Source organism: Crotalus tigris, unplaced genomic scaffold, assembly GCF_016545835.1.
Source record: "Crotalus tigris isolate CLP2741 ecotype Arizona unplaced genomic scaffold, ASM1654583v1 scf7180000021456.382230, whole genome shotgun sequence".
Classification (NCBI taxonomy): domain Eukaryota; kingdom Metazoa; phylum Chordata; class Lepidosauria; order Squamata; family Viperidae; genus Crotalus; species Crotalus tigris.
In genome coordinates this window covers 282,900-294,081 of record NW_024098518.1, presented here as the reverse complement: position 1 = coordinate 294,081, position 11,182 = coordinate 282,900, and the positions used below count along the sequence as shown (strand labels likewise).

Here is an 11,182-nt window from a genome sequence, read left to right as displayed (position 1 = left end):
GGAAGCTTCATGGTTTCCATCCATCCATCCATTCAGTCATTCAGTCATGCATATTTTTGCAACTAACTCAAGGCAAGAGACCCTCCTCCCTCCTGGATGGAGAAAGGCTCCAGGGCGGCTGCGCTTGATTGGTTGGAGAATGCTGGCAATCTGGACTCTGAGGCAATCTTCGCTGTTATTGGTTGCCCTGGGTATAGAGGGGGCGGTTCCCCTTTTTCCCGCCTTTTTTTTTCTATGTGCCCTTTGGTGCTCTGAGATTTACCTCAGGATGCTCCTGTTCGCCCCACCGTCTTGTTTGATGCAAATATAGATGTAAAATATGTTTATTTATATAAAACTACAGTTCCTGTCAGTTTCTCTGACTTCGTTGGAACACCTGCTGTGCAATTCCCTCAAAGGTTACTGGCCCAGAAGTGCCCTGGAGAGCCAGGAGTAAATTCCTCTGAGGTAAAAGTTTGTTTGTGGGCCTGAGGGAGGTTGGGGCCTGTGAAGACAACCCATTGCTGTTACTTGAGTGGGAGGAGGATCTCCTGTGCCTGGCCTGAATATGAATCCAGTTATCTCTCCTGGTCCCTGAAAATGGAGGCGTTTCTGTGGAGGGAGGATTGGGGGACAGCTGTAAGCCGTCCTCCAACCGGTCTCAGTGAGGAGCAGCAAAAGTGAAAGGAGAAAGCCCTAAAAGGGCTGATCACCTGTGGGATGCCCGCAAGAGGTCCCTTGTGGGGGGGGGGGGAGAGAAGCAGATCTGGAGCAGGGGGTGGATTTCTGCTGGGTTCCTTGAATTCTTTGCAGAAATAATAAAGGGGGGATGCAAATACTGCAATTAAAACTCTGAAGCTCCCTGAGCCATTCGGACCAAGCAAGAATTATCCCCGCTTTGCTTGCAACATATCCCGACTACTGCAGCGTCCTTGATGTGGGGCTTCCCTTGAAAGTCCCCCAAAATTGCAGTTTCTGTGGAAGGGAGCAGCCAGGCTGTTGAAGGGGGATCAGGTGGGTCTGTCCTAAGGGATCTCCTCTCGCCTCCCGGGTGCCCCCAAACTGCTCAAGCCCCCAATGGCCGACTGGCTGATCACCTGTGGGACACCCACAAAAGGCCCCTTTGGGTGGGCAGAGAGAGAGGGAGAGAGAGAAGGTGAGAGAGAGGAGAGAGAGAGAGAAGGAGAGAAGGAGAGAGAGAGAGAAAGAGAGGAGAGAGAGAGAGAGAGAGAGAGAGAGAGAGAGGAAGGAGCCATCTGCTTTAGGGGCCTCACCTGTCTGGTGCCCACAGGTGGGAGAGCCATACTCACCTGTCCCCCAGTAGAAAGTCTGCTGGGACGCAACTCCAGGCTTCCCTCCTGCGAGGGGAAGGGAGGCATTTATAGACCAGGAAAAGGGGTGTCTCTTTGGGGGGACGGCAAAGGGAGAGAGAAATGGCTTTGCTTAAGAAGGGAAATTGTGGTCCAGCCACCAGGAGGGAGCCTCTTTGCACAAAACAGCTTTAATCTGACTGTGGATTTACATGCTGCCTAGAGAGATCTCACAGAGAGGCTCCTGAAATTTGGAATGTTCCTTGAGGTCATCCAGTCCAGCCCCTGCTCAGTGCAGCAATCCAAAGGAAAGAACCCTGGATTATCCCCCTTCCCTTTGGGTATCCAGACAAAGGTATTCCCCCCCCCACCTCCTCTGGGTCTGGGGGCTGCTGTTGACAGGCTGACTTTCCCTTTTTCTGAGCGAGGTTTTTCTCACTTCCCTTCAGAACCTGCAGGAATGAACAGCTCCCAGCATCCTCCCAAGGGAGGGCATGGCTGCGTTTCCACAACATGCCCGGACCTCCACCCGGGTAAAGAGAAGGGAATGGCTCAGTGGTAGGATTCAAATATGTGAACAATGGCTTCTCTGTGTGGATGCCACTTCCGGAAGTCCATTCTGGACCTGGGCAACAAACAATTAGCTACCGGTTCTGCCGAAGTGGTGCAAACTGGCTGAATCCCACCACTGGAATGGCTGCTTTGTTCACACAATCTGCTGAATGGGTGGCTGGGTTTGAAGAAACGCTGAACCACAAATCGACCCACTCTGTTTTAATGCAGAATTGTCTGCAAAACCCTCACACAACCTTTAGAATAGAATAGAGCTGGAAGGGACCCTGGAGGTCTTCTAGTCCAGCCCCCTACTCATGCAGGAGAACCTATGCCATCTCAGACAAGTGACTGTCCAGCCTCTTCTTAAAAACCTCCCGTGATGAAGCGTCCACCATTTCTGGAGGCAACTTCTGTTCCTCTGCTTAATTGTCCTCACTGTTAGGAAGTTTCTCCTTAATTCCAGGTTGCTTCTCTCTTTGGCCAGTTTCCAACCATTCTTTCTCATCCTTTCCTTTGGTGCTTTGGAGAATAATTGGACCCCCTCTTCTTTGTGGCAGCCCCTCAAACACTGGAATACTGATATCATATTTCCCCCATTTCTTCTTTTCTTTAGACTAACCAAACCCAAGCCGTTCTTTTTGTATTTTAGTCTCCAGGCCATGAATCATCTCAGTTGCTCAGTTTCTCCTTCTTTCCTTTGGTGCTTTGGAGAAAAACATGACCCCCCCCTTCTTTGTGGCAGCCCCTCAGATACTGGAATACTGCTATCATGTCTCCCCTATTTCTTCTTTTCTTTAGCCTAGCCAGACCCAAGTCCCACAGCCGTTCTTTGTATGTTTTAGTCTCCAGGTCTTGAATCATCTCAGTTGCTCTTCTCTGAACTTTTTCCAAAGTCTCAACATCTTGTTTGTGATATGGTGATGAAAATTGGCTGCAGTATTCCAGGTGTGGCCTCACTAGGCTTTGATAAAGCGGTACGAATACTTCGTGTGATCTTGATTCTCTGCCTCTGTTTATGCAACCCAGGATTGTGTTAGCTTTTCTGGCTGCTGCTGCACACGGCTGGCTCAGGGTCAAGTGATCGTCCACTAGGATTCCCAGGTCCTTCTCATAGTGGCTGTATTTGAGCTGGGTCTCACCTAATCTGCACTTATATCTTTGATTTTTCATGCCTAAATGTAAAACTTTGCTTTTCTCCACATTCAAACTCACTTTGTTGGACAGGGCCCATGGTTCAAGTTTGTCAAGATCTATTTGAATCCTGAGCTTGTCTTCTGGGGTGTTGGCTATTCTTGCCAGTTTGGTGTCATCTGCAAACTTTCACCAATCACTTTTCATATCACCCTTTTAATGTGGGAGTGAACCCCCCCCTCGACTTCCCCAGCTGCACCCAGGTGGAACCCCCCATCCTGGCTTTCTCTCCATGACACACTAAGGCACAGAATAACTAGCCAAGAATTGTGGGTTGTGTTAGAAACTGGTTGGGATATTTCTGAGAGCTGATCAACCTATTGTCTGCATCTGGCTGATGTTTCGCTGCTGTGAGGGGCTCAGCAGGGTCACTTCCGGGGCTGAACTCTCTTTCAAAGCCTTCCTAGAAGCAGCTTATTTTGTTAATTTATGTCTTCCCATTTTGAAGCATCCAATGATTGAAGCTGGCCCACCCTCTGCAGGGAGCAGACACAGCAGCCCAACCATCCTCCCTGAAGCCCCCCTGTCCGACCCCCAAGACGGAGACCCTGGGCCTTCAGGGGGAGACTCTTCTTATCGTATCCCCAGGGGGTTTATTATTATATATCCTAATTATTTATAGACTTGGTCAGGGCAGCTCTGGGCAGCTAACTATCATAACAAATAAAAAGTGTGCAAAGATGTAAATACAATAGTACACACAGTGAAATAAAGGGGGCAATTAAAGATTGGGGAGGGGGAGCAGAATGAGGGGAAGTGGCATCTGTTGTTAATTAATTAACCTCCCCACTGTGATGCTCCCCCATTGAGGTCCCAAGCCCAGCGGCTGAGCTATGTCTTTAGGCCCTTAGAGGAGGACAGGAGGGTTGGGGCCGACCTCATTCTGGGGGGGGGGCAACGGCAGAGAAGGCCCTTCTCCTGGACCCCCCAGCTGGGATTCCCTGCTCCATGGGGCCCACAGCAGGTCTTCTCTGGGGCATGGGTGGGAGGGGCCCTAGTGGGGTGAGAGGGTCCCTCGGGCAGCCTGGACCCCTGCAGTCATCACCACCCCTTGAACTGCATCTGAGATGCCCGATCCGAGAAAGGCCACGACTGGTGCACAACTCAAAGCTACACAAAGGGTAACTGGAGTCTTGCCAGGGTTCAGCCCGTTGTCCCCCATCCAGCCCCCCCCCTCCCAGCCTCCAGGCCCCCAAGAGGGCGGCCAGAGCATCACCTGGGTCTCCAGTGTGGAAATGGAGCGCTGAGAATCCTCCGCGTGCTGCATATACCCCAAACCCTGGTGAGGGGGGAGTCTCGCCTAGTGGTTTCAGGGAGACGCTGAAAAGGAGCGGACGGGGGAGGGAGGGGTGGCTTTGTTAAGGAGGGGGCCAACCAGGGACTCCTTAAAAGGAGGAGGATGTAACTGGCAGGTGGTGGCCCTAATGGCCCCCGGGCCCCTGTCCGCTTCCTGGCTCCCATAGAGAGAATCCATTCCCAGACAGTCCGGCAAGCTCTCTCCCCGGGTCTTCAGATCTGCCTTTCCCAAGGACTGAATCTTCCCAGCTGCTCCCCTCATTCCTGGGCTTCGGTTCCAGGGGAGACTGTTTGCCAGGGAATCCCCCCTGATGGGCCCATCCTGAGGCCCAGTTAGGCTCCATGGAGAAAGTAGAGACAACCGAGGGGCCGTTTCTTCAGGATCTCGGGGCTCCTGAGGGGGACCCCCAAATTCCCAGAGGTGGGGATTTAGCAGCTAGCTGGAAAACTCAACAACCTGACAGCGCTTCCTGGTGCCAGCCTCCCACCCCCGTGCCTTCTTTAGCGGGATGCCGCCATCTTGCCCGGAGGGGGGCCCACGGGTGCCAATAGGCTCTGGGGCAGGGAAGGGGTGCTGAGGCCCAGCAGGTTCCTCCCCCCTTCGATTCCAGAGGAGAGCATCTGAGCCTCAGTGGGTGCCCCCCCTAAGAGCCACCCTCCCCCCCTAAAGCCGAGCCCTGCCAGAAAGGAGACTGGGGGGGGTCTGGAGCTTTGGGCCTCAACCCTCTCCTGGGGGCCCCAAAGAAACGAGGCCAGTCATGCTAGGCAGAATTTATTGGACCTTCTGGCCCATCAGGAGCAGCAGAACCAGATCCAGCCACAGAGAGCATCCATGGAATGACAGGGTACAGAGCAGAGATTGCGGCAGGCGGGGTAGGGGTGGGGGTGTGGGGGCTTCCTTGCTTCTCCAGACTTCACACAGTCGCATCTTCAGACTATGCCTGGAACTTGCAGACGACATTGTGAGTCTTGCTGCAGGCTCTACTTAACCACTGGTTATCAGCTGGGTAGTAAAAGAGAAATTTTGATCACTTCCTGCAGAGATTCCCGGAGAGTCCCAGAAGATCTTTTCAGAGGCTCCTGGCTCATTTGCAGGAGGACATGAAAGTACCACAGGTGGAGACTCTCATCCCCTAAAACAGGCTGGGGTTCAACAGGTTCTTCTAACCCAGATAACGTACCTGGCCCTCAAGTTTCTTTCATTTCTTTCACCTGTTTTTTAATTTAATTTTTATATGTATCCCACCTCTTTACAACTCACCCAAGGCAGCAAACATATCCAACACACCTTCCTCCTCCTCTTTTTCCCACAACAACAACCTTGTGAGGTGGGTTGGGCGGAGAAAGGGAGAGGCTGGTCCAAAGTCAGCCCGTCGGCTTTAGCGCCTAAGATGGGACTAGAACTCCCGGTCTCCTGTTTCCAGCCTGGTGCTTCCACCAGAGACCAAATTGATTTTCAAGCTGCTCTTCTGATTGGTTTATAATTCGACAGGCATGTGTTAATATTTCTCTTCTACACATGCAGACACACACACACACACACACACACACACACACACAATGTGGCCGAGGTTGTTCTCACCGCAATGGGGTGTTGCAAGATTGATCTATATCCGAGCAAACAAACCACGAAGAAAAAGCCAGATGACCTGTGACAATGATGGCCTTTCGGAACAAGGTTAAGATGGAACTTGTTAGTTGTGTTGTGTTGTGTTCCCTTGTCTGTGCAGAGTGTAGGACTGAGGCAGCTCAGAGATCCAGGAGGCCAAGAAAGGTCACCAGTGGCCAAGGGGTGGGGTTGCGAGAAGGATCCCCCGGGGTCCTCATGGAGGGAAGTGCACCCTCTTTGACCTAACACAATGTGCACCACCGCATGACTTACTTGTCTTGGATATGATACACTCAGATTCTTCACTCCAGGCTTTGTAGTCGAGCTTGGTGCCATCGCTCCACTCCAACTTGCATTTCTGGAAAGACAAGGAAGAGCCAATTGAGGAGGGGGCTCTGGATGTGCAGGGTCCAGGGGCAGAGAGAGAAAAGTTGACAGAGTTTCAAGGGGCAGAGCAAGTGTATCCTCTCTCTCTCTCCCTCCCTCTCCCTCCCTCTCTCTCTCTCTCTCTCTCTCTCTCTCCCTCTCTCCCCATCAACCCCAGCTGACTCGGAGCAGCTAAGCAGGGTTCCACTGGGTGACTGCTGGGAGAGGCAACGGTCAGGAGATCCAGAGGGGGAAAAAATAGCCTGGGGGGGTCCGAGGAGTCACCAGCTCAGCTTGGGGGCCACTTTGCCCGATGCCCAACGGGGTGACCCCTCCGAAGGACCCTCCTTGGTCTCCGGAAGAGGAAGAGGTCCAAAGCCCATCACTCCCTGGATGGGGGAGCAGAAGCAGAACCAGGGCTTCAGGGGACACTTGGGAAGAGAAAAGCCTCCGGGGCATCTTTGGTTACTTCTTTTGATGACCTCCTTTGCTCTTGTCCCCAGAAATTCACATTTCTCGTCACAAAGTCTCCAGGAGCTGAGCTCAACTCCAGGGAATCTCCCCCCCTCCTTTGTACACAGCGGAGCTTCTTTCAAGAGCTGAAAACCCAACAGAGCAGGAGAAGAAATCCTTCCCGTAATAGAAACAAGGAATTTCTGCCTTAAATAGAAAAAAGAGGGGAGGAAAGAACAGGCCCCCCCAGGCGAGGCCTCCAAAGCCCCTGAGCTGAAGGCCCAGCAGAGTCTCCCCAGGTGTGGAGGCCATCCAAGGGGCCCTCCAGAGGGAGGAAGGCCTGGAGGCCGAGATGGGGGCCAGGGCAGGATCCAGCCCTTCAAGACCACAGTGGGTCCTTCAGGAGGAAGGAAGGATTTGGGAGGGAGGGAGGGAGGGAGGGAGGGAGGGAGAGGGAGAGAGAGTGGGAGAGAGAGGAAGGGAGAACGGGAGGGAGAGCGGGAGAGAGAGACAGAGGGAGAGAGAGGGAGGGAGAGAGAGAGGGAGGGAGAGCAGGAGAGGGAGGGAGGGAGAGGGAGAGAGAGAGTGGGAGAGAGGGAGGGAGAACAGGAGGGAGAGCGGAAGAGAGAGAGAGAGAGAGAGGGAGGGAGAGAGGGAGGGAGAGCAGGAGAGGGAGGGAGAGAGAGGGAGGGAGAGCAGGAGAGGGAGGGAGAGAGTGGGAGAGGGAGGGAGAACGGGAGGGAGAGCGGGAGAGAGAGACAGAGGGAGAGAGAGAGAGGGAGGGAGAGAGAGAGGGAGGGAGGGAGAGAGAGGGAGAGAGAGGGAGGGAGGTAGTTAAAGGTTTTCTGCTTTGGTTCTCTCTGCCGTTGTCCCAGGCAAGAACATTGAACAGGGAGACCTCTGCTCCCCACTGGAGGACCCACAAAATAAATGAATGAATGAATGAAATAAATAAATAAATAAAAACCTCCTCAGAAAGTGTAAAGTTGAATCTATGAAGATTAGCATTAGAGAGGACCTACATTCCAGATATCCCTCAGTCCAGTCCAGACTAAATCGGCTTTCAAAACTGGGTAGGTGATCGACACCAGAAAATCTGCTTCTTCACTGCTCCGAAAGGAGACCAGATGGCTTCCTTTGTGCTGTTGTGTGCAGAATTTCTGTAAGAGACCAACAAGAAAGAAAGACACGTCAGCTGAGAAGCAGATTTTGTGTATTTGTGTGTATGTGTGTGTGTTTCCACCTCTGAGAACAGAGCAGGGATCTGACTGCCTGATCCTGGCCACTCAGGATCTCCTTGACACCCGCAGTTGCCCTCCCTGAACAGACCCCCCCCCTCCTCCTCCACTGAAGCCAGGAGCAGCCTTTGGGGCAGTGGGCTCTGCAGACCCCGCTCAGCCCCTGCTCCCTGTCCGAAAAGGGGCCTCCTCCCCCTCCTCCTCCCCCTCCTCCCTCCTCCTCCCTCCTCCCCCTCCCTCTCTCTCTCTCCCTCCTCCTCCCCCTCCTCCTCTCCCTCTTCCCCCTCCTCCCTCCTCCTCCTCCCTCTCCTCCTCTTCCCCTGCTTCCTCCTCCCCCTCCCTCCCCCTCCTCCTCCTGTTTCTCCTCCTCCCCCTCCGAGTTTCCCAGAAGAAGGAGCAGAAAAAAGAGTTTTGGATGTGGCCAAACGCAGCTCAGCCTTCAAGATTTGGGGAGACCCCCAAGCCCTCTACTGCCCGGCTCTTCAGAGCACCCGAGAACTCCAGGCACACTCGGGCTTCCCAGAGTGAGAAGGGGCCTCGGAGGTCTTCTAGTCCAACCCCCTCCATCATTCCAGACAAAGGGCTGTCCAGACCTGGGCAATAGGAGGAAGGGGGGGCTGCCTAACTAAACTAGACCCTCCCTAATCCCCCCCAACACTTCTCCAGCCTGACATGCTCTCTGAGGGGTCTCTGATCCCTCCTCCTCTGGCCTCTGCCACAACTCCCTCCTCTCTCCTCCCAGTTTGCTCCAGTGGGGAAGGCACCAGGCTAGCAGCCAGTAAGGTGGGAGTTCTAGTCCCGCCTGAGGCATGGAAGTCGCCGGGTGACTTGGGGCCAGTGCCTCCCTCTCAGACCAGTCCACCTCACAGGGTTGTTGTTCTGGGGAAAAGAGAAGGACTATTGTATGTGCTGGCCACCTTCAGTTATTTCTAAAAAATAAGCAAAGTGGAATAAAAATATTTTTTTTTAAAAGCCACCTTGAGGAAAGCCCTGGGTGGAGATGTGTGGCAGGAGGGCAGGAAAACAAGCCAGGAAAGTCACCAATCCCGGCCCTTCATCGGCCCCAGATGAGGCGGCTGCCCTCCCCCGACCTGATGCCTGGAGGCAGCGGAGGGACCGGCATGGGGGGGGGGGCAGCACAGACGATCCTAGCACCATTTCCTAGCGGAGAAGGGAAGCTGCAGGGGGCTGAGGGGGAGAGTCCCCGGGATATCTGCCTCTCAGGGGTCCCTTTCCAGACCCCCAGCCGAGTCTCCCTCCCTCCCTCCCATCAGAGCCAGAGGGGACTTGGGGGCTTTGCAAGGCTCTCCCTGCACGTCTCCTCCGCCTGGGCTGGGAGACCCTCAGGGACAAAAAAGACCCCCTCACCTCTGCATCTTCCCAGGTCATCTCTTGTTGGAAGACCCTGTAGCAATGCCCTTCATAGGAAGACCAACCCAAGGGACAACAGAAACCAGCTCCAGTTCCTGTGAGGGAAGACAGGACACCCAATGAGGTGAGAAGAGGAGGAGGAGGAGGAGAAGACAGCTGGGTCTGCAGAACAGGCTTAACCTGCTGTGTTGCAAACATCTTTGATGACAATAAATTGCAACTGACTTGCAGCTTCCTTTGCAGATTGTCTAAACCTCAGTTAGAGTTAACCCTGGTTTAATTCCCTGGAAGCTGCATGTCTGGCGTGACTCTGTCCATGTTGGCTGCTTTTTTCATTCCACGAAGGGTGCAAATCCAGATTAACCTTTGCAGACCTGCCTGGGCCTCAAGTCCCAACTGAGCCAATTTGGCCTAGTGGTTAGAGCACCTGGCTAGGAAGCGGGAGACCAGACTGCTTTAGCCCTGGATGTCAGCTTGGTGGCTCTGGGCCAATCACAAGGAGATGGGGAGTTCTAGTCCCGCCTTAGTCACGAAAGCAGGTTGTCAATCATTCTCTTTCAGCTTAATCCACCTCACAGGGTTGTTGTTAGGGCAAAACAGAAGGAGGAAAGAAAATCAGGTATGTTCGCTGCCTTGAATTATTGGTAATAATAATAATAATAATAATAATAATAATAATAATAATAATAATAATAATAAAGGCAGGATACAGAGGAATAAATAAATAAAAACCATGAAGCGCCCTGAGCCATTCAGACTTAGCAAGAATTATCCCCACTTTGGTTGCAACCTATCCAGACTACTGCAAGGTCCTTGATGTGAGTCTCCCCTTGAAAGCCTCCAAAATTGCAATGGCTGGGGAAGGAAGCAGCCAGGCTGGTGACCGGTGCAAAGGAAGGGGGATCCGGTGGGTCTGTCCTAAGGGATCTCCTCTCACCTCCTGGATGCCCCCCAAACTGCTCAATGCGTTTAGAGGCAGATTATCCGTGGGGCTGCCCCCCTGCTCCCCCCTGCGCAGGAAGGGCCCATCTGAAGACGCCCCCAGCAGGGGCTCAGCTCTTCAGCAGATGGGGAAGGGTCTCACCCCTTGAGTGGCTCCCATGGAGAGAAATCCCGAGCAAGACAGGGGGAGGGGCACTAATTTTCATGATCAATGCATGCATTTTCCCCAAGGGTTTTACTTCATTCTTAATTAATTAATTCTGCATTTCAGTGGTGTTAATTTTGCTTGGGTTTTGTATCGCTGCACACAGTCCTGAGTCTTGGGGCAGAGAGAGAAGGTGGGATCTGGATGGCAGAAGGAGCCAAACGGGAATAAAAGCAACTTTGGGGAGAGGATTCTGGGGGGGGGGGGTCAAATCAGGAAGGGGTTGGGGGTGGGAGAGCTTCGGCCTCTCCGGACACGAGGGACCCTGCTCGAACTCACCACTCAGGGAGAGGAACACGACCAGCAAGCCGAAGCTCACGCAGATGAATCGCCCCATGGCCTTCTTTCCTTCCCTGCAGAGAGAACTGGGGGGGGGGCGAGGAAAGGGGGGTGAGATGGGGGGAAGTCCAACCTGTGGCCAAGCTGGGAGTCCCAGACTTTGCGTTGCACTTTTTCACTTGCCCAGCTGGACCCCGTTTCTCCCTCCTTGTTCAGGCAGAAGACTTGGGGGGTCACAGTGGATCCTGCATTGTTACGTACAGGACAGAAGCCCCCCCCCAAAGGCTCTCTTCCCCACAGATCCCCCTGGTAGATCCCTTTGTCCTTGCCTCCCACGAATCCCCTGCTGGAACCTGGACATTGCCTGCAGCCCCCTGAAAGAGGTCCC

The 11,182-nt window shown here is 53.5% G+C and overlaps 1 protein-coding gene across 5 annotated transcripts in view; it reads right to left on the bottom strand.

Moving 5' to 3' along the window:
* LOC120296723 (snaclec convulxin subunit beta) overlaps positions 1 to 11,182 on the bottom strand; it is a 33,745-nt gene that overhangs the window by 22,320 nt on the left and 243 nt on the right. For 2 of the 5 annotated variants that reach the window (XM_039318650.1, XM_039318649.1), the window contains exons 2-7: positions 10,795 to 10,880; positions 9,366 to 9,463; positions 7,782 to 7,919; positions 6,214 to 6,298; positions 5,914 to 5,996; positions 5,088 to 5,334 (exon numbers count right to left, since the gene is read on the bottom strand). In XM_039318650.1, the coding sequence (XP_039174584.1) occupies positions 5,317 to 5,334; positions 5,914 to 5,996; positions 6,214 to 6,298; positions 7,782 to 7,919; positions 9,366 to 9,463; positions 10,795 to 10,852 (480 nt within the window). In that variant the 5' untranslated portion in view covers positions 10,853 to 10,880 and the 3' untranslated portion in view covers positions 5,088 to 5,316. Of the gene's footprint in view, positions 1 to 5,087; positions 5,335 to 5,913; positions 5,997 to 6,213; positions 6,299 to 7,781; positions 7,920 to 9,365; positions 9,464 to 10,794; positions 10,881 to 11,123; position 11,182 lie in introns of those variants that run through there. The other 3 variants (XM_039318645.1, XM_039318646.1, XM_039318647.1) reach the window with 3 other exon arrangements.